The following is a 23,325-nucleotide window of genomic DNA, read 5'->3' on the forward strand; positions in this document are numbered from 1 at the left end:
GCTTGTCCTCATTGCATGGAAAACACTAATGCATTTACACTAAAAAATGGAGACAAACAATGTTGGTTTGATTGTCATCGTAAATTCTTAGCAGAATCTCACCCTTAGAGGAGAAATCGACAATGCTTTAGAAAGAACACAACTATTGCTGATCCCCCTCCCCCTCGCCTGTGAAGTCTGGAGCTGAAATATTATAAGAAATTGAAGATCTGGGGCTTATGAAAGTTACAGAGTTAGGTGCAAAAGAGGTAAATGGTAGAATTGGAAGGAATAGCAGATGAAAAAAAGTGAAGCATCTTCTGGGATTTGCCATACTGGAGTTCACTTCTTATTCGTCATAACCTTGATGTGAGAAAAATGTGTTTGAAAATCTGTTTAACACTATCATGAACATTGAGGGGAAATCAAAGGATAATGCAAAAGCGAGAGCAGACATAAAGGAAATTTATTGTCGACTAGAACTAGAGCAATCTATACTTACTGGAAAGTTTCCAAAGGCATGTCAATCTTTAGATAAACCCCAAAGGCAATTATTATGCGAATGGGTCCGATCATTAAGGTTTCCAGATGGATACTATTCAAATATGCGTAGATGTGTCTACATGAGGAAATACAAATTGTTTGGCATGAAAAGCCATGACTATCATGTTTTCATGCAAAGATTGATTCTTGTGGCATTCTAAGAATTATTGTCAGGGAAAATTTAGGAAACAATGACAGAATTGAGTCTCTTTTTTAAGGAATTGACAATGACTGTTATCCGATGCGATGATATGAACCAATTAGCGCGAGAAATCCCAATAGTGTTATGCGAATTGGAGTGACTTTTTCAACCCGGCTTCTTTGATTCTATGCAGAATCTGCCAGTTCATTTGCCCTATGAATGTCGTATAGCAGGACCGGTACAATATAAATGGATGTATCCATTTGAGAGGTGAATCACTAACATCCCATTCTAATCATTACAATGTTATTTCAATTCATATTTACATATTGTCTTTGTACAATTACATATACCTGCGAAAAATTAAAAAGAATGTGCGCAATAAGGCAAAGGTCGAGGGATCAATTTACATTGCATATTTTGTGCAAGAAGCTTCCTCCTTCTATTCACACTACTTCGAACCACATGTTTACACCAAGCATTGGAGAGTGCCACATAATGATGACGGAGGAGATTGAACAGAATCTGAGTTAGAAGGAAATCTAACAATTTTCACCTATCCTGGGTGTACAATTGGTAAATGACAAAAAAAAAAAAAAAAGATGATTGACTGATGCAGAGATACGAGAGGCTTAAACCTATATTTTGTTGAATTGCAAAGAGATTACACCATTTGTACAGTAAGTAAAAATCTTTTAGAGAGTCTAAACTTAATATAGCTTAGTTAAATCATATTTACGATAATATTGCTCATTCATAAACAGGTAATATATCAAGATTTTACGGCTACAAAATCCCAATTTGACTAATACTACAGTTGATGCAAAACTGGACTTCAAATTTGCAGAATGGTTCAAATGTTATGTAAGTAACTTTCTAGTTACACAACATATATGTGTATATTCTTAGATTTCACTCGTGTCATTGTTATTTCCCATAGGCTTAAAGCTCAAGAAGCAATATTGATAACAGATTCATTACTGATCCAGCAAGGGGACCTCTACCGGTCGCTAATGCCTACTCTGGCTACTTTATAAATGGTTACAAGTTTCATACTAAGGGTTATGGGACAAGCAGAAAGACAATGAACAAAGGTTTTTGCATCAAGGGATCAAACTACAGTGACCAGTCAAATGATTTTTACGGCAAATTGGTTAAGGTTTTGGAGTTAGAATATCCATCCTTACCAATCAAGTGCAAAATCTTATTCAAATGTGAATGGTTTGATCCTACGCCAAACGTTGGCATGAAGGTTCATCCTAAGTACAATCTTATGGATATTAATCAAAGAAGAAGATATACAAAGTACGAACCTTTTGTGTTGGCGATGTAACCTGCACAGGTGTACTATGTCCCATATCCATCATGAAATGAGATCGTTGCGATTGGATGGCAGTATGTAAAATCAAGCCTAGAGCAGTTGTTCATGCAGTTGAAACCAAACAATCTACTTTACTCATAATATCTGAGCCATTTCAAGGAGTTGCGGTTGATACGCAATCGATGCAAGTTGTTGAAGATTTAATGGATAGACTGGATGATGAAAGCAGAACTTATGTTGAAATAGGAGCATTGGATAATGGAGAGGAAGAAGATTAAATCATCATAGGTACCTCAGAAGATGAATATCAAGAAGAGGAAGAAGAAGAAGAAGAAGAGGAAGCAGATGATGATGAAGACAGAAATACTTAAAGCGTTATGTATTATGGATAATAAATTAATAGATGTATATATAATATTATTAATGAAGAATTTTAATGTTATTCACTTTCTTTATACATATTTACCACATGTTCTACAATTCATATAATTGTATACATACATATGTAGGTTCTGTTTTCTGTAGTACAGATGGCTATAGGCAGGACGTTTGATTCAGACGCGTCTGGTAGTGGTCCGCATGGAGGTCGTGGCTGAGGACACAATACACGTGGATGAGGAGGGACTATCCCCCCTCCTTCTTCAGGTACGTCTGGGGCTTCATCCTCTACTTAACCTCCCGTGCCACCATCACTTCCTTCTGTTCCTTCCTCTTCTACCCCACTTCCTGAACCAGTAGAGTCTTCACCAGCTTCACAGTCACCTACTGCACCAGGTAATCATAAATGGCATCTACTGTCATTTCAGTTATATATTAATTATTTGTCTGCATTGATAGCATTTGTTACTTTTTTTACAGCTTCAACAAAGCCACGTAACAAGCTCAATTTGATAGCGGGACAGTAAGTACTTATTTACTTTTCCTTTGAACTTGGTTTTATTCAAATTTTGATGCTTTTGTCTACTTATATTTCACTTTTTTTTTTCTCAGCATATATCCATCCTCTCGAGCATCAAGGCAAATTATGAGGATAATCAAGCTACATCTCGATAAAGATGGATACACATGGGATGTCGTACCACAGGAGGCGAGAGACTCTTATTGGGAAGAGTTTCAGGTACGATTTGGTTCAAGTTATATCTTCATTCAATTTAATTAATAATCAAGCTACATCTCTTTATTGAAATTTTATTTTTTCATTCTTGCAAAAGCATCTTGTATGCGAAGAGGCCATTACAGCTATGCTAAAAGTGGCCTGGGAGAAATTGTGCACTCTATGGTATGATGACTTCACCTATAGGATGCGAAAAAGTGGCAAGAAGCAGTAGTGGGTCTCTCAGGAGATATGGGAGAGTAGGCAGAAGGCTTGGAAATATCCTGTATTCAAGAGAAAGTGTGACATACTTGCACAAAACAGACGCAGTGAGACTGGCGGTGACGAAGCAGGACCTTCCCGACACACAGGCGAATCAATATCTGCTATAGAGACATCTCGATTATTAGTGAGTCAATTAGTTACAGTTATATTTACTGATGTTTAATGAAATGACACCATATTAATGTCTCATGTATAATTAAATTCATTAAAGGCCAAAAAATATGGTCGTGAGCCCACACCGATGGAGGTGTTCACTTACACTCACACAAAGGACCACAATGGAAATACTTTTGTCGACAGACGTGCATTGGGCGTCAATGTAAGTAACAATGAAGAAGATTTACATTTACCTTTTAGTCTTCTCTTACATGTACAAGTTCAACATAATAAAGCTTGTAATTGCATTGATTAATTAATTTTGTTGTTCTCAGGAGAACTACAGTACAGCTCGCGAGCGTGTTGTTTCTTCTCAGGCTGGATCTGAAGCTGAGTTAAGAATTGATGAGCTAGCACTTTATCTGGAGGCCATAGGGGGCGAAAAGAAGAGGAAAGTATACGGCATTAGGTCTCATGCATCACAGTTTTTTACTACAACTCAGGCTCAGCATCTGACGCTTCTGCAGCTTCCTCACGACCACAACCCGACCACAGTGCCAAGGAGATTAGTGCATTACGGGCTTGTGCTGATAAGCAGGAGAGACAGCTTGCAGAGCTTAAGCACATGTCATGCGGATGTTCGGTCAGCATGGTGTTGGTACTTCTTCCTCTGATCCTACGCCTGCTACAGATCAAGATGTTTCTACAGCTCTGCATCAGCCACTACCGTCTCCTCTTGATCTCGATACTACAGACGATACCTTGGTCACTCCTGCCGACACTACGACTGATAGGACTATTGAGAAAGGCCCAAGGCCCTGCCAGGTTTATTCTAGAAGAAACAAAGAACAAAGAGGACAGTAAAGGAATTAGCAACACTGTTGGACACATCAACAGATTCTGTTAGGGGGGAAATCATATATATAGCTAGTGATTGGAATGAGAGGGGATCAAAAAAAAAATATAGAGTTTATTATTTTGATAGGGGTCTCTCTCTACATCGGGCTGGTCCTGGGGGTGCCTTGTAACCTTTTTACTTTATTTTTCGTTTCTATTATTATCTTTCTTGTTCATCAATCAAGACCTGCTTGTAAGTCTAAATCTCATTTAATGGAAGTTCCAATCTCTAATTTCATCTAACCTCTATTTCTTCTTCTCTCTTCTTCTTTAATTTATCTCTGCTGCGTTCTTAACTCTAACAAATTGGTCCTACCTTTCGGATGCCAAAAAAAAAGATGGAATCCAAAGTAAAAATGTTAGAGAAGAACGTATCTATAATTCAAGCACAAATATCCTCCATTGAAGACACCTTTTCCACCTTTGAAAACCTTCCAGCTGATAATACAGAAATCAAATCCCTCCCCAAGACCTTAATCGTTAGAAAAGCACCTGCTATTATCTCTGAAAGCTCTACCCATCCTCACCCAAACGTCCAAGAAGAAACATCCTCCCATACAAACCACACCACCACCAGACTTTCTACGGATCAGAACCCATCCTTCATACCCAAAAAACTGGATATGCCTACCTTCAATGGCATAGACCCTATTGGCTGGATAGCAAAAGCCGAACAGGATTTTGAACTCCATAACACCCCACCAGCTTCCCAAATCTTTGTTTCTATGTGTTCTATGGACCTCTTCATTGGCTTAGGTTGCTTTATTTCGAAATCCTCAGCTGTGTTGGACCCAATTCAAATCTGCATCAATGCATACAACGGCGATGTGTCCTCTAACCCATATGACCTTCTTGCTGCTGTCAAACAAACGGGTACTGTAACCCAAAATATTAATGATTTCATCTTCAGAGCTGCTCAAGCTCCAGTTCTCTCTGATCCTCAATTGATCGGTTATTTTCTTAATAGACTCAAGGAAGGAATATGTGTAAAAACCCATTCCTCTGATATAGGGCTCTGCGCACAGCACGAGAAGTTGAAATGGAAGTCGCCTTGCTTAATCCGACCACCGCCTCCTTTAAACAAACCTATCGTCAAAACGTTAGCGACTTACATACTACGCAGCATTTTGGCCTTGGCTCGAAAACCATTTTCCAAATTACAACCTATGCCCCACACCAAATTAATTACCCGACCTGGACAGAAATCATTCCCACCCATCCCCTAGATCAAACGACAAAACACAAACCCTAACCCACCAAAATCGACCTTTCACCCTCCCTGCTCCTCCACCAACACCAACCAATACTACCAACAGATTTTGTGGCATTCGCCACTACTCCCATAATGATTACCAAGAGCTTCATGCCAAGGGACTGTGTTTCCGTTGCAAATAGCCCTATTCTCCATCACACGAGTGCCCCAATAAGTCACTAAGAGCTTTGATTGGCGGTGAAGATGTTCTAACAGATGATGGTTTATTTGTGGATATGGACCCCAATTCCTCTAATCTTCTCTCTACTAAACTGGATGACGCTCACTTCTCTGAATTGGATTTACCACTCTATTCAGTGGGGGCTATTTCATGACCTCGTACAATAAAGCTTAGGGGCACCCTATCACTTCAAATGGTCACCATAATGATTGACAGTGGTGCCAGCAATAACTTCATGTCTGGAGATATGGTTCAATAACTCAATTTATTGGTTAGTCCCACACCTCCCTTCTTTGTCAAATTAGGTGATGGGCATCGGATTCAATCTAGAGGTGTGTGTAAGAATCTAAAGCTTCAATTTGGTTCTATTGAGATAACAGGGGATTTCTTTATTTTCCCTTTGGGCGGAGTTGATATTATTTTGGGTATTACTTGGCTAGAGACTTTGGGGGAAGTCAAGGTTGATTGGCTGAAAACGACTATGGGATTCAGTCATAATGGAAATTGGGTAACTCTCAATGGGGATCCTTCATTGTCCCGTTCTTCAGCTTCCTTAAGTCCATATCAAAGGAAACTATTGATGACATTGACTTTTCTGGGTTTTTATGGGAATTATCTGAAAACACAACATATCAAGCCAACTCAACGGCCCTCTCCCCTAGTCAATCTCAGCAACTCCAGCAGCTCCAATCTAAATTCCCTACAATCTTTGAGGACTTAAAACACCTTCCCCCCAGCCGTCCATAAGACCATAGAATCATACTACAACCTGGACAGGGTCCTATTTCAGTAAAGCCTTACAGATATGGGCATCTCCAAAAGGATGAAATTGAGAGAATGGTTGCTGATATGCTTTCTGCTGGAATCATCAAGCCCAGCTCTACTCCATTCTCTAGTCCAGTTTTATTGGTTAAGAAGAAGGACGGAAGCTGGCGATTCTGCACCGACTACCGCCAACTTAACAGAACAACTGTTCCTCACAAATACCCTATTCCAGTTATTTAAGAATTGCTTGACGAACTACACGGAGCTCAATTCTTCTTGAAGCTAGATATGAAACAAGGATTTTATCAAATACTAGTGGCTCCTTTCGATACTCACAAAATGGCCTTCCGCACTCATTCACGGCTCTGTGAATTTCCGATAATGCCGGAATGCCCCAGCGACATTCCAAGCAGTTATGAATGACATATTTAGGCCGCACTTGCGCAAGTTTGTTCTGGTATTTTTTTGATGACATACTAGTTTATAGTAAGTCATGGCAGGACCATCTACACGACCTTGAACTTGTATTTCAATTGCTCATAGACCATTCTTTACACTTAAATGCCCAAAAGTGCTCCTTCGGCAAAATTTCTCTTCAATACTTGGGACATGTCATTTCCTCCCAAGGTGTTTCCATGGAACCTTCTAAGATTTCCAGCATCTTACACTAGCCAATACCGAAGTCTATTAAAGTTGTCAGGGATTTTTGGGTTTGACAGGGTACTATCGGTGCTTCATAATGAATTATGGACGCATTGCACAGTCGCTAACTCAGCTATTAAAGAAGGAAATAGCTACTGATTTTCAGTGGAACTTATAAGCACAAGCCTCTTTTGATGCCTCGAAAGCTGCCATAATTTCTTCTCCAATTTTAGCTATGCCAGATTTCTCAAAACCATTCATTGTTGAGACCGATGCTTCAAAATCTGGAGATGGTGTTGTACTAATGCAAGACAATAAACCAATTGCTTATTTCAGCAAGGCCACTGGCAACCCTGGAACAACCAAATCAGCTTATGCAAATGAGTTAATGGTTGTAGTCCTTGCAATAAGACACTGGCGGCCATACCTTATCGGTCGTCGATTCACTCTTCAAACCAATCAGCGTAGTTTGCGTCATCTACTACACCAAGAGGTCTCCAACCCTGCTCAATAATACTAGTCAACCAAAATTATGGGTTATGACTTCATCATTGAATACCGCTCTGGCAAAACAAATAAGGCAGTAGATGCCTTATCCCGAAAAGATGAAGAATTGACTCTGCACACCATCTCCATTCCTCAATGGATTGATTAGGATACAATTAATGTTGAGATTCAACAAGATGCCAACCTTTCCAGTATCAATTCAGCTCTCTCTTCTCAGAGTATAGCTCCAGCCCACTATTCGCTCATTCACGGTCGCCTCTTCTACAAGGGCAGGTTAGTACTTCCATCATCTTCTAGCTGGATTCCAAAATTAATTTCTAAGTTCCACTCAACTGCTGTGGGGGGTCATTCCGGTGCTTTTCGCACTTACCGAAGAATTTGCATCTAACTTCTATTGGAAAAGGATGACGGCTATGATCCAAGACTTTGCTGCTTCTTGTATTGTTTGTCAACGACACAAATATGTGGCTCAATCACCAGCTGGTCTATTGCAACCTTTACCTGTACCTCTTCAAGTCTACGAAGATATTGCACTTGACTTCATCACAGGATTACCCAAGTCTAATGGGGTTGACTGCATCCTTGTGGTTGTCGATCGCCTATACAAATATGCTCATTTCATCCCTCTTCGGCATCCGTTTACAGCTGCCAAAGTTGTTGAACTGTTTATCAGAGAGGTGGTTCGCCTCCATGGCATTCCGAGGTCTATGGTTAGTGATCGAGACCCTGTATTCTTAAGCAGCTTTTGGACTGAATTATTCAACCTACAGGGTAAGCAACTCAAGTTCAGCTCCTCTTATCATCCTCAATCGGATGGACAAACAGAAGTCCTTAATAGGAGCTTGGAATCTTACTTGCAGATTTTCTCCTCCGACCAACCAAATTCATAGAGCAAATGGCTATGTTGGGCAGAGTACTGGTATAATACAAATTTCTAGGGAACCATCAAGTTGACACCGTTTAAAGCTATCTATGGCCGTAAAACTCCTACTCTACATCAATTCTTGCCAGGTGAATCTCAAGTCAAAGTCTTGTCTCAACACCTCTGCAATAAAGATCAAATTCTTAGGCAATTGAGGTTTAATCTACATAGAGCACAGCAGCTAATGACAAAATACGCGAACAAAAAGCATAGGGATGTCCAATTCTCTATTGGAGACGAAGTATTCTTGAAACTTCATCCTCACCGTCAACAATCTGTAGCTACCAGAGTTAATGCCAAGCTAGCTACCAGGTTCTATGGGCCATTTGAAATCATTGGCAAGATTGGTGCAGTAGCTTACAAGCTGAAACTCCCTGCAAATGCCAAGATACACCCTATTTTCCATCTCTCACAGCTGAAAAAGGTTTTTGGCAACCACTCCGTGTTAGATACTTTACCAGAGAATTTAAACAGCCATGAGGAACCTCTGCTCCAGCCTGAATAAGTCTGCCAAAACTATACAAAAATGATCAACAATCAGCCAGTTCGCCAATTATTATTACAGTGGCAAGGAAAGACAGAAGATGAAGCAACCTAAATCGATGAAGCTGATATGTTGGGGAAATTTCCTAATTTTAGCCTTGAGGACAAGGCTTGTCTCTCAGGGGATGTAATGATAGGACTGTTGAGAAAAGCCCAAGGCCCTACAAGGTTTATTCTAGAAGAAACAAAGAACAAAGAGGACAGTAAAGGAATTAGCAATACTACTGGACACATCAGCAGTTCTGTTAGGGGGAAATCATATATATAGCTAGTGATAGGAATAGCGGGGATCGAAAAAAAATATAGAGTTTGTTATTTTGATAGGGGTCTCTCTCTGCATCGGGCTGGTCCTAGGGGTGGCTTGCAACCTTTTTACTTTATTTTCCGTTTCTGTTATTATCCTCAATCAAGACCTGCTTGTAAGTCTGAATCTCATTTAATGGAAGTTCCAATCTCTAATTTCATCTAACCTCTATTTCTTCTTCTCTCTTCTTCTTTAATTTATCTCTGTTGCATTCTTAACTCTAACAACGACACATCCAGCAGATACTCCTGCCGATGCTACGACATAAGATCGTGTAGAGGACCGACCTCGCAGATTTGATTTCGGACCTTTTTAGCTTTCTGTGATTTTTTCATATTATGTATAGTACATTACATTAACAATTCCATTCCTACATTATTATTGTATTGTGGCCTTGATGATGATGCTTATGATTGTGATGTATATATATGCGAATTTTTGATAGGTGGAAAAAATATTGGCTTTTAATATTATTAAATTATTTTTTTTGTAATTAAAGTTTGCAACCGACTAGCAACTGAACTGCAATCAAAATTATAACCGTTAAATTTAAATTTGCGACAGATCACCAACCAATCACTTTCAAAATTTGCGATTGATTTGCTACCGCTTTTAATAATTGCGACCGACATAATCTGCGAATAATCTGCGACAGGCTTTTCAAAAGGAAAACAAGATGAAAATTAGCGACCGATATTTATAATTTTGCGACTGATTAGTCGATCGCTAATTTGTGACCGCTAAGTAATTCAATCGCAAAATCATTTGCGACGAGCACTTTTGCGTCTGATACATGTCCGTCACAGATCGTCGCTGATTTCATTTAGCGATCGATTTTTCATACAAATCGGTCGCAAAAACGCATTTTTTATAGTGGAAGCTTCAACAAGTCTGTAAACTCCTTTACTTTGCCAGCTAAGTTGGAGATGAATCTCCTCAAGTAATTCAATTGCCCCGAGAACTTTTATAACTCCTTTTTGTTCTGAGGAGCCTATGCTTCTTGTATTGCTTTGGCTTTATTATGATCCACTTCTATTCCTCTCTAATGAAGTAGAAACCCCAAAAATCCCTGCTCTGACACCAAAAGCACACTTTAGTGGGTTCATCTTCAGTTGGTGTTGCCTCATCCTTAAAAAGCCTTTCTTCAAGTGCTCTATATGGTCATTCTCCTTTTTTGACTTCACCACTATGTCGTCAATGTAGATCTCCACAAAGTGACCCAAAATATCATGAAAGATAGCATTCATAGCACATTGACGTGTAGCACTTATGGTTTTCAAACCAAATGGCATGACCAGCCATTCAAATGTCCCAATAGAACCAGGACACCTGAAGGCGATCTTAGAAATGTCTTACTGATTATAATAAAAAAAAAACCATCAAGGAAGGAAAGCAATTCATTTCTAGAAGCTGTATCTATTAACATATCAGTAATAGGCATCACATATATATCTTTAGGCATAGCTAGATTTAAGTCCTTAAAATCAATATAGACACGCAAGTTTCCGTTCTTTTTAACTACAGGGACAATATTTGATAACCATTGGCTATAACTCGTAGGATGAATGAAACTAGCCTTGAGCAGCTTTTCTATCTCCTCCTTGACTTTGAGAATCACCTCTTCAAACATTTCTCTTGGAGGTTGGCGATAAGGTTTGAAATCTAGCTTGATAGGTAACTGTGCTCGATCAAGCTTCTCTTTAGACCTAGCATTTTATGATACTCCCGGGCAAAACAATCCTTGAACTCATGTAGTAAGTCAATAATCTCTACTTTAATTCCTTCTTTAACAAGCTGCTAATGAATGAAACTTTTGGATTTTCAGGAGTATCTAGGTTCACTTCTTCTAGAGGATCCTAAACACCTATCAGAATATCATCTAGTTTGTCTAGTGCAAGACTGAGTTCATGAAACTGGACTTCATCCTTGTATACCTCTTGTTTTAGTTCCTCCTCATAAATGACATCAGCTCCAGCAACCTTCTAAACATCATCCATCATCATCCTGTCAAAGAGTTGCTGCATATGAACTTTGGAGATAGCAGTTGCAGCTACCGCCAACTCCTTATCATTATATTTATAATGCTTTATCATAGACGTCCTCAATGAGAATCTCCTCCATTGGCCTTTGATACGGCATGATGGCTAAGGGTCATGGATGGTGAACTGGTTAAATTTTGACTATCTCCAACTAAATTGTCCATCTCCAAGTCAGAATCATCAATTTCCTCAATAATTACATCCTCTGGTACATTGGCTTCATCCAAGTCAAAACTATCAATTTCCTCAATAATAATATCTTTTAGTATATTATCTTCCTCTTCTGGATAACAAAATGTTTAAAAACATTAACCTTTGAACAATCTCCCTCCTCTGATGTCCGCCATGTTTTCTGATACATTCTCTTTTTTATGTATTGAATAGGGCTAAAATCCACATCATAGTACTAGGCTTCCACATCGTTTGAGTTAGAGATAAAAGGTTTAGCATCGGTCCAGACCACCTCCACATCATTCCCTTTCCAGAATAATAAAAACTTATGCATAAAGGAAGTAATACACCAATTTGCATGTATCGAGTCTCTAACTAACAAAGCTTGATAACTAGTAGAGGTTCTAGTAATAAAAAATGTAGATTTAGAAGTCTTACTCCCAACAGTAATTTCTACAGGAAGCACTCCCATGGTCTTTGATACCACTCCTGTAAATGTAGTTACTGAAATATCTGTCTTTATGAGACCATCTTCTATTTCGCCCATGGCTAGTAGAGTTTTGAAAGGCATAATGTTCACTACTGAGTCGTCATCAACAAGGACTCTAGAAGTAGGCTTCCCATCCAGGTGAGAAATTATATATACTGGTCTAATGTGCTTTTTCATTCTTTCTGTCGGTTTGTCTATGACCACTTTCTTTAGTTCTCCTGGCCTAGTGCATTGTATGGTTACACCACTACATATTTTTGGCTCGTCAGGTTCTAGATCGAGCTTTTCTGCTTTGTGTTTTCTTGAAACATTTTGAAATGCAGCAGGTAAAATAACACAAGAAGTTGCACACCCAAAAGGTAAGGGTTCACCTTGGAACATAAAAATTCCATCTTACCTTGTATTAACTTTCTCATCAAAGCTGCCTTATGACTCAATATCCATATCATCTATAGCTTTCCTTCTGAACTTGCTTTTCTGATCTAATTTTCCAGGACTCATTTTCACAGCTTCTTGATGCCTCTCAGCTGCCCTCTGTCTCTAAACCCTTCTCTTTTGTGTACCAGTCAAAGGCTGTGAAATTTAGGATGAAGCACCAAAGTCCACCTCTTACTTGGCTGTACAGGTGGCAGCATTATGGCCCTGGGCTGACTCCTCTGGAACTTAGGTATTGGCTTCATATACCTACACCTGAAAGAAAGCGGTCTGAATAATGACCAGCTCTCCCTGTTCTCTTCTTAGGTTTCTGGCTCTGCTTCCCCTTCTCTCCTGAGTTATAGTTAGACTGCACATCTAACTTCTTCAATTAATTGATAATATTCCACAAGTCCACATTAGCAGCATTAATGGAAGCTATAGGAGGGAAAGGATCCTCATCTATCAACATTTCCTCAGGGGACTTAAGGACTCCCTTGTTAATATGGTCTTGAATAGCTTTCCTAAAAGAACAACAATTATTAGTAGCATAACTCCAGGTATCATGATACTTACAGTAATCTCTTCCTTTCAGTTCTTTTTTGGTCCAAATCTTATGGTTGGCGGGAAGAGTAATGAATTTTTCTTTGAGCAGGAAATCAAAAATCTCTTCAGTCTTAGAGACATCAAAAGCATATTGAGGTCAGTTCCAGCGTTCACCTGATACTTCTTTTGAGAACCTCCTTTGCTGGTATCTTAAGGCTGGGACAAATACAGGAACCAGAATTGACTAAATCTACAGCCACCTCTTGATGAGTCTCTTGAAAGTGGGTACCCATAGTTGATCTCTTCCTTTGTGACTCCTCCCTAAGTAGTTCCAATTATTCTGCTACCATTACAACAAGCTCGTAGAAGTCCCTGAACTCTATTCTCTGGAACTTCTTTCTCAACTTAAAGTCCAAGCTACGTTGTGCTATCTTCACAAATTCTGCCTCTAGTAAGAATACTTTGCATCTGTTCCTTAGTCTCTTGAACCTGGCAATGAATGTATCTGCTGACTCACCACTTCTTTGTGTTAGCCTGGATAGATTAGCAGCACATACTTCAGGTTCAACCTTAAAGAACTGTGTATGAAACAGTCTCTCCATTTCCTGCTAAGTACAAATAAAATTCATGGGAAATGTGGAGTACCAAGTAAAGGCAGTACCTGTAAGAGAATTTGGGAATAGCCTGAGCTTGTAATAAGGGAAGTATTCCAGATTTGCCAGTTCTCCACACTGTATGGTGAAGCGTGCAATATGTTCCAAGGTAGACTGTCGATCCTCACTAGAAAATAAAGTAAAGTCAAGAATTTTATATCCTCTAGGGTAAGGATTCTCCCTATCAACAGCTTCAGGATGTGGTTTATAGAATTCTGGGCAACCAATTTGTCTGAGCCTAGGCCCATAAAGCTCCTGTACAGCATCCCTTAATGCTTCCATCATAACCTAAGGAGCAAGAGGAACAAGGTTACCTGCGACTGGGGTAGTTATTCTGGAACCGTGATTGTGCCCCCAAGCCAACTGTCACCTAAGGCATCTGGTGTGCTGGTACATTTTCAGAGTCATATACTCCAGGATGAGTTGTAGGATTTGTGTGACTATGGATCTGGGGATGACCCTGAGTCCTGCCAATAAGGCGATTAGATTGAAACGGCGACTTAGAGTTGAATGTCACATGTTCCTCCCTCCTGTGCGGAGCTTGGTACCTATCCTTTAGTTTCACACGACTTGCATATGTGCGCTTTGGGGAACCTCGAGGCTGGTGCCCCCCAAGCTCTTTACTACTCTTAGAAGCAGAATCTACTTTTTCAGCGTTGCTCACCTATCACCTACTGAAATGATAGGAGATCCAAGAGAAGAAAACTTCTTGAACATCAGTTTCATCATTTCCAAGAGAGTCTCTGTCTGCTTCTCCAGGCATTTCTTCAAGACTTCAGCAATAGAGAGAGAATTAGAATCAAAAAAAGATACAGATACAGGAACCGACTTACCATGCTCCTGGTTTTTGTTTAATAACCAAGGTACATTTAGTTTCTATGGATTTGGGATTGGGAATCAGAATCTCTTCTTCTTCCTAAGGATTATATCCTCCTTCAACATGTTCCATGTTATGTGGAACAAAATTTTCAAGACCTACAGTAGGTCCTTCATTTGAGTCCTGTGACCCAGCAAATTCCTTTCTAGAGCGCATTTTTTCGAGGCATTTATGAACCTAAAAGACAGTAGTTCAGAAAACAAAAGAAATGACAGTTGTAACAGCGGTGTCCCATCGAGCGTGCCAACAATTGTTCATACTGAAAAATAATTATTGCTGACTAACAACTTGAGCGTGCCAGGTATTTTACCAACTTCAAGATAAATTGCGCCACCTGAACTTCTTAAACAAAAGACTGAAGGTTTTGGCTTTACGATACTCGTTTCACCAACTGTTGGAAAATAAACAGTGCAGAAACTAGAAATTCTAAAGAAATAACACAGGAAATAAAAATTGCTTTGAAATTGAAATACTGTATTAACAATGACTAGAATTACAAAAGACAATTCTTGGATGATTCTTGGAAAAGGAAATTACAATAAACATAAATGAAATTGAAATTGCTACTTGTTATTTGCTTGAGATCATAGTTGAGTCTGATTTTCTTGGAGTTGATTTGTTAGGGTTATCTTGTACTTGAGCTTTGCTTTTATAGGCACCTAATGGTTATCTCTTTTTTGACTTCTCAATTTACCCAGGTAACTGCTTAAGTAACTCCCTTTCATCATGCAACGTGGTAGCAGTTTTATTCATCCAACTAACCTCTTTTTGCCAAAAGTTAATTAATTATACGCCTTCAATATTTAAAGGCCCAATTAATTAATTTTAAGCTTAAATAAATAATAAGCCCACAATTCAAGTCCATAATAAAAATTACAATATGGTGAAAACATTTTATTATATGATGAAACCCAACCTCTAATTTCTATAATTTTAATTTAAAAGATAACTTAAAATTTTAATTTTGTTAGTATTCATTTTAAATGGTACAATATGAACATTAATAATAATAGTCAATTAACGACTTTGAATTTATGAATGCTTCAAGTTATATAATTTTGTAAACAAAAAAAGAGCATTTATTTATGTTAAAATTATACTATAAAGTATTAGATATGTAATTCTAAAGTTATCATATGCATTTTTTTCAACATGGATATAACCTATGACTTAATTTTTATATCAATGTTAAGTTTATTTAGTAGACTTAACAGAAGTAATCAAAAAATTTTATTTTTATACTTTGTAATTTTTTGTGATTTAAGAGAAGCAATTTGTGCCTCATTTATAGCTGTAACCAGCACCAACTGTGACCACCTTATTCTTCTTTCGGTCCAAAGTGGAATGTTGAGGAATGACTGCTAGGTACCTCCATACATGGTTGCGTATCTTGCGTAGGGATGGTAACCGTCGGTTACCCGCCTAAAATCAACCACCCAACCCATTTAAAAATTTATTGTTAATATCCAAATCTCTCCCAACTCAATTATAAATTATCTGTTTAAATATCTGAAATTATTTAATATTAAGAATATTTTTATTTTTAAAAAGAAAAAGCAGGTAAAAATTATAAAATTATTATTTTGACTTAATAAAAATAATAATATAATTATAGCATTAATTTTAATAAAAATAAGTACATATATAATTTTTTTAAAAAAAATAAATATTTTAAATATTTGTAGAATATTAAATAAACGGATAATACGTACCTGAGTCTTTGAATCTGAACCGAATAAATAGTAAAATTACTATCTGAATTCATCTCATACCTGTTTATTTACTATTCGAACCCGTAAAAAAATCGTTTATTAGCTATTTCAACCTTTCAAAAATTGGATCAAATCAGGTAGGTGCCTGGTCGGGTAGCGATGGCAGCTCAATCAGAGGAACCGAAATATGGTGGGCCTAGGCCTCTCCTTATGCTCTACTTGACCCACTACTGGAATGGGTACCAAATCCAACAAAACAAATCCGGTCCCTCAATTAGCCAATTGCTCATTAGTTAACTTGCCCTGAAAACCAGCCCCTCCTCTTACTCCAAACCAGGAAGAAAAAAAAAAAATCAAACTTAGAATGGTTCGAATTCAAGTTCAAGTTAGCATCCTCCATCAAAACAAATCTACACCTTATAAACGTATTAGATTTTATGATTAATCTAAATAATAACTATATCGTTAAAAATTAACAATGTGAGAAATAAATTCAATTTTCTAACCCCTAAATTACTAATTTTCTTGTTTAACTAATAAACTGAATTTAGTCAATTGATAAGGTGTTGCGACCTCAACTTCATAAGAGTGAAAACACAAATTTAATCCCTCGAGAACCACACTTTGCTGGAAGAGTAAAAAACATTTATATTTTATGATTCAAGAGATATTATATTTTCCGATTATATCAAAAATTAAACTCACGAAAATTACATATTCTAATTATAAAAAAATAATAATAATAAATTCAACTTAGTCAGCAACAAAAGCAATTGAATAGTTCTCTCCTAGACCTTGAGCCCAAAAAGGAAGACAGTCTCTGAATGTTGGTCCATCTTTTGCATGTTTAAAGTCCTTATTCACACAATCTAAACTAAAAATCACATCACTAAACACTTTTCAATACAAATTCATTTATAAATTCCAGTAGTTTTTACTGGTTCTTCACGGAAACTAAGAAAGATCACTTAAAAATGATTTTTTTTAATGCAAATTCATTTATAAATTATAGTATTCATCCTTACTAATTATTATTAATATTGTTGATTTCTAAAATATTCTTACACCCTTCAACACATGAGACTAGTTTCATTTTATGATTCATTACTTCTATTTCCATGAGTATTCCACAGATCGAATTCTTAATTTTACAGAGATTATCGACAGAATTTCAACTTATTTTACTATGTCTCCTTATAAATATCTTTACTAATTAATTATTCTCGTGATAAAGTAACATAAAGGTCAATAAAAATTATATAAATTGTATTCATTACTGTTAAAATAATCATTTGACTTGTTACTTTTACTAAAAAAAAATTTAGGCATTTGAAGATATTAACAAGTAAAAATTCAGATAAACAAGGTAAATAGCCCTTCTAATTAAATTGAGGGTCTCTGGATTATTTGGATCGTAAAGGGGAAAAAAAAAATTTAATGCATAGTAATCTTTGCCTTTCACAAATTGGGGCTTACAAAAGAGGCATTGAGCAGTCCAATTTAATAATTTTTGCGAATCTCAAAACTGGAATTAGAAATTCTAATATCCTTGGATAAGATGTTAAGCAATTATTTAATTGTTGAGAAACAAGAATTTGTCTTAATGATGGTCGTGTACTAGAAAAATAAAACCAAACCTCGATTTGAGTTTTAGCATCGTGAACCACATGATGCATGACAACAATTCCTTTCCTTGGTAAATGTTCAAATCCAAGTATTATCTGCCTTGCCTATATACAACACATGCACACTGTCTACCATATTGCATTATACTATTACTTTGACTACTTCATCACATTAATATATACTCTCTCTCTCTCTCTCTCTCTCTCTCTCTCTCTCTCTCTCTCTCTCTCTCTCTCTATATATATATATATATATATATATATATATATATTTGCTTCTGTCCATAAATATAAATTGTTGTCTGACGTAGTTTTTTTTGTCTATAACTATAAGTTCTTTTGAAAATACAATGAGTAATTAATAATATTTTTTTTAATTTTACCCTTATCTAATTAAATGTAATAATACAAGTCATTTAAGGTTATTGCGCAAGGATTGAAGAAGTAATTAATTCTCCTACATTATAACAAAACATTAGTAATTACTTAAAAAAACCATTTATAAATGGAGAGTATTAAATACTATCTCTGTTCCATAATACTTATCACATTTGAAATTTCACGTCTCTTACGAAAACTATTAAATTTGTCTAGGTTATAATAAATTATTGAGTAAATTAACTATATTACCCTTAATTTAATTCTAATTCTCTAAGAAAATCATTAAATGGAAGTAATAATTATTTATTATATACAAAGGGTAAGCATGAAAAAAATATCTATTATGCTTTGAAACCACAAATATTACAACTATTTTCTCAAATGTGACAAGTATTATGCAAACAGGTTAGTAATGATTTGAAAATATAAATACCGTGGAATATGGGAGGAAAAAAATAGACCGTTGTTTGGTTTTGGGATGGAAATAATATTTATTTAGTATACAATATAGTGTAATTTATACTTATTACTATATAATTTAAGGATACTTAAACGTGGGTCATTTATTATCAAGTAATTAGACCTAAACATGGAATACTTACAAAAATGATCATTGTCATTACATTATATTCCCAATACTTTTTTCACACTATGAAATGTTTACTATAGGGTTTTTATGACTGGGAAAAATTAAATAAATTAAAAAATTATGATTCTCTTAACACCATGCAAATATAATTGTTAAATATTATTTTTACAACAACTTATTTTGTAACAATGAAGTATTATTATGCAACTATATAAACATAAATTTAATAATTGCATCCAAAATTATATATTAAATAATATAATTATAAATTTTATATTATCATCTGTAACTTGTATCATATATCAATTATAATTTTATATATTATGCTATTAATATTATTCTGTATTGAATTAAAATATTGACATCTAATTCATGTCATTATGAATTATAATTAAGGCTAAGTGATTTTGATTTTATATCTACTTCATTTTAATTTTATTTTTTATAAAATAAACAAAAAATATTGTATGTCATTTTCATTTCAATAATTACATACGACATAAAAACTGTTATGTAAAAGGAAGTACTATTATTTAAAATTTTTAGGTTAGATTATAAATTTAAGAATTTTTATTTGAAACTTATGATTTTATTTGCAATAATTGCAGGTAAGCGTTATCCCTACTATTTCTGTATGATGGAAAAGACAAAGAAGAAAAACCCAATCAGAAAATGCCAGGTAACTGCAAATTGTGCAATAGAGGCCAAATTGACGGTCAAAATTTTAACAGCTAAGAGGACAAAACCCATTTCCGTGAACTGAACAGCACAGTAAGTGGTTCAGAATCCACATTGATCCCTCAGAACCTGATCAGCATGCTAATTGGACGATCACTCGAATATCTCTCAGTTGTGAAATTCATGAAAATATAAAATTTAACTATAAAAGCTTCACACCCAGGTAAAAAAAAATTAATGAAAAAATATATAATACCCGTAAGATATTGACGGAGTGTTAAGTAATTTCAGTTCCAGTAAAAATGAGAACACAAATTCAATAGCCAGATGTATTAAGTAATTTCAGTTTCTATAAAAGTGAGAATACAAATTCGATAGCCGAAAAGCGCACTCTATTATTAGAATTTCCTTATTATACCAAGAAAAGAAAATATATATTTAATACAGCAAATTTGGATTCCATATATTTTAGCTCGACTCCACTCATATCCTGCCCTACTCCATCACATTCAAATTAACAGATTAAAAGGTACAAAAAATGAGAGAAAGCAAACTAACGGAAGCAAAGAAATGACTTTTATATAACTGAAAGAAAAAATATATATATATATATAATAATATTAATAATAATAAAGCTAAAGAAACCTAAAGAAAAGCAACTAAGAACATAGGATTATCCCGTTTTCACTCCATCTATGTAAGACGGAGAAAAGAAAAGAGAAGGAAACAAACCAAACAAAGAAGAAAAAGGGGGAAAAAATTGAATTTTACGAGACTGAGAGTAAGACCATCAACATCACAAACATCTTCAACATCACCATCGTTATACGTTGCAGTCACTGAAATTTTTCATGATCTTGACCAAGCTTTGCTTTTCTTTTTCTTTTGGTTTTTCTTTAGTTTTCTTTTCTTTCACTCTTTTTGTTTTTAAGAAATTTTTATCTTGTAAAGTCATGGACAAGGCTAGGCCTGTCTGTGACGTTTAGTCTCCAAGAAAGGAAAGGAATGCCAGAATCAGAATCTCGATCGCTGTCCTCAATGAACCTGAACTCATTAGCAGGAGAAAAGCATGGCATTTTCTGGGTTTGAACCCACGAATTGTTCTGGTAATTAGAGTAGTACTGATTGTCCATTGTTCCTGATGATGACGATGCACTTGCATTGCTGCTGTTACTATTTGCATTGGCAGCTGTTGCTCTTCTCTCTTCTTTCTTGAACCGAATTCCACATGCGTTGCAAAGTGACTGCAATTCACATCAGCTAATTAATTGCTCATTTTAGCTTATATAAACATCAAGTTATATAACTATTTTTTCAAAAGAAAAACATAGAAATGAAAATATAACAGTTAAAAGTTTTCCGGAAAAATAAAGAGAGGCAATTGTATGCATTAATAAACATATACTCAAATATATTTTGAACTGAAAAATTATTTGATTATCTTTTATTAAATTCTAGTGCAATATCTTTGTAAGTTTGAATAGAATAGAATGTGATTTAATCAAAAATATTTTTAATGTAACATTTACGCTATAAATGTCTTTTGATTATGTTACATTATATTCTATTATGAGTCACTAAATAAGAGTATAACAAACATAACGAAATCTCATTATTTTGTTTAGTTAATTTAATTTCGATTAGGATTCAAACTCCATTAACTCATATCTATTGGAGAGAAGAATTACTAATGAAATTAACATACCTTGGGGCCTCTTGGACCATTTCTCCAAAGAGGAGTAGAAGTAGTGTCACAGTTAGCACATCGGCGAGCAAGGAGAGGATCGTTATTGGAAGAGTTATTATTGCTACTAGAATTGCTTCCACGGCTAGTTTTGTTAGGCGGTGGAGTAGCATAAGGTGTATTTTTGGTTTGCAGAATATCCCAGCAAAAGTTAGACATGCAAGAACTAGGGCGGCGTTCATGGCGGATTCTTTTGTCATCAACATCCTTACTTAAACGAGTAGATGGAGTTCCTAAAGAAAGAGTGCAATCAACAGAAGAGGAAGCAAAAGGGTACATATCTGTTTCATCAAAAGATATATTGTTATGGTGGTGATGATGATTAGGCATAGAAAATAACATAGTAAAAGAATTGCTTTGGCTATGAAACAAACCACATGTACATTGACCCATCATGTTCCCTTGAGAACTACAACACCTATGCATCATATCTTTCAATTTCTTCTTCTTCTTTAAATTCTTTAACCAGCTTTTCTCCCCAAAACGAACAAGACTCAATTTGGAATTTGTAAAGAAAGGATTATGAGCCTATATGGGAAGGTAAGATAAGGAGATCAGAGAATATGTACTAGGCAGATAGTGAACCCAAGAAGAGGAGTTTGTAATAATATAGTGTTTGAATAAGAGAAGCGTTGTCTGGTAGCTTTATAGGCTAATAAAAGGGTAAAATACCAGTCAGCAGCTGCAGTCCACGTTGTCGTCAAATGCAAATACATATAATATCTCTCTCTCTCTCTCTATATGTATATATAACACATACGAATTAATTATTATGTAGACATTAGATGGACCCAGATTGCATGTATAGCAAAAAAACAGAATAGGGTGGAAAAAAAAAAACAAACTAATACTCAGCTGAGTCAGTTGAGTCAGTGAGTGCTGTGGTAAGGTATGAGCAAATGTGTGTGAAGTACTACTAGTGTTTGTAACTTGTAGTGCTACACTATACTATTTAAGTTTTTTAGGGTCTCGCAGTTCAATTTATGCTCTTAGTCTTAGGGTATATATAAGGTAGGATGGCCACCGGCCAATTTCAAATCGAATCAGAGTCGATTCAATATGACCAGTTTTAAGTCATTCAGTTTTGAAGTGGGTTCGATATTAAAGATTGAGATTAGACCTGATTTATTAAAACCATCGTGCTAGAGTTGGTTGAAATTAAGTAATGAAGCTAATTTTGGTAATTTTAATGAACCAAAACCGGTGGTTCAGTAAACCGGTGATTCTAAAAATGAAGAGAGAGAGAGAGAGAGAGAAGGGTGAAATTTGGGGCGCTCCTAACAATGCGAGGGGGCAGATGGGTTGGTCATTGGGTAGTCAAAAGAGCCCACGTGACTAGCGGGAACAGTCTTCCATGGATCTGCCTTCTCCGATCACGAGGACATCACCACCCCTATTTGCTAGTGTTAGAGAGAGAGTGAGAGAGGAGTCTCAAAACCAATACATCAAAACCTCTGTCCGTATCCGTATCTCTGCCTCTCTGCCTCTGCCACTGCCAGCCTCCCAAGGAAAATGGAATAGTCCCTTTGATTTCTCTCACTCGCTACTCTTTTTATGTGATTGACACGCTCCAATCACATTGTTTACAACACCTGTCTACAGTATATTCAAAATCTTCAGCCAAAAGACTAGAAGCATTATCACCATATCTACTAGTAGGGTTATTTGTATGTATGCTTGTTTTTGTAAAAGTTGCATAGTCTATGATACAAACTAAGTGAAAATTGATTATAGATTTTTATGAACTAAAAATATTTATTAAAAAACTAAAATATTTAATTATTATTTTTTATAAAAAATTAAAATAATTACTCTCTCCCTCTATTTTAATAGCAATAAATATACGTTTTTTTATTCTACTTTAAGTGCTCATTTAAAATTTTAAAAATATATTAATAATTTTTTTTCAATTTTATCAATATTTATTTTAACTT

At 35.9% G+C, this 23,325-nt stretch overlaps 1 protein-coding gene across 3 annotated transcripts; it reads right to left on the reverse strand.

Annotated features, from left to right (window-relative positions):
- Positions 1-19,958: 19,958 nt before the first annotated feature.
- Positions 19,959-22,344, reverse strand: GATA19 (GATA transcription factor 19). 3 transcript variants are annotated; one of them, XM_012215191.4, is made up of 3 exons: positions 21,775-22,344; positions 21,353-21,672; positions 19,959-20,891 (listed from the first exon to the last, which is right to left on the reverse strand). In XM_012215191.4, the coding sequence occupies exons 1-3, from the start codon at positions 21,818-21,820 to the stop codon at positions 20,586-20,588; spliced, it is 672 nt and encodes a 223-aa protein (XP_012070581.1). In that variant the 5' UTR covers positions 21,821-22,344; the 3' UTR covers positions 19,959-20,585. The 3 variants fall into 3 exon arrangements, with proteins under 3 accessions (XP_012070581.1, XP_012070580.1, XP_012070579.1); XM_012215190.4 differs by having other exon boundaries at positions 21,766-22,342; XM_012215189.4 differs by having other exon boundaries at positions 21,353-22,344.
- Positions 22,345-23,325: the final 981 nt, after the last annotated feature.

Source organism: Jatropha curcas, chromosome 4 (genome assembly GCF_041381405.1).
Source record: "Jatropha curcas cultivar XTBG-Jc1 chromosome 4, XTBG_Jcur_1.0, whole genome shotgun sequence".
Lineage (NCBI taxonomy): Eukaryota > Viridiplantae > Streptophyta > Magnoliopsida > Malpighiales > Euphorbiaceae > Jatropha > Jatropha curcas.

Bases quoted from the DNA above. Each gene is read 5' to 3' on its own strand.
- GATA19 (XM_012215189.4), bottom strand. From the start codon at position 21,820: ATGATGCATAGGTGTTGTAGTTCTCAAGGGAACATGATGGGTCAATGT. The intron at 20,892-21,352 runs GTATGTTAATTT...TGTGAATTGCAG, and splicing joins ATGGTCCAAGAGGCCCCAAG to TCACTTTGCAACGCATGTGG.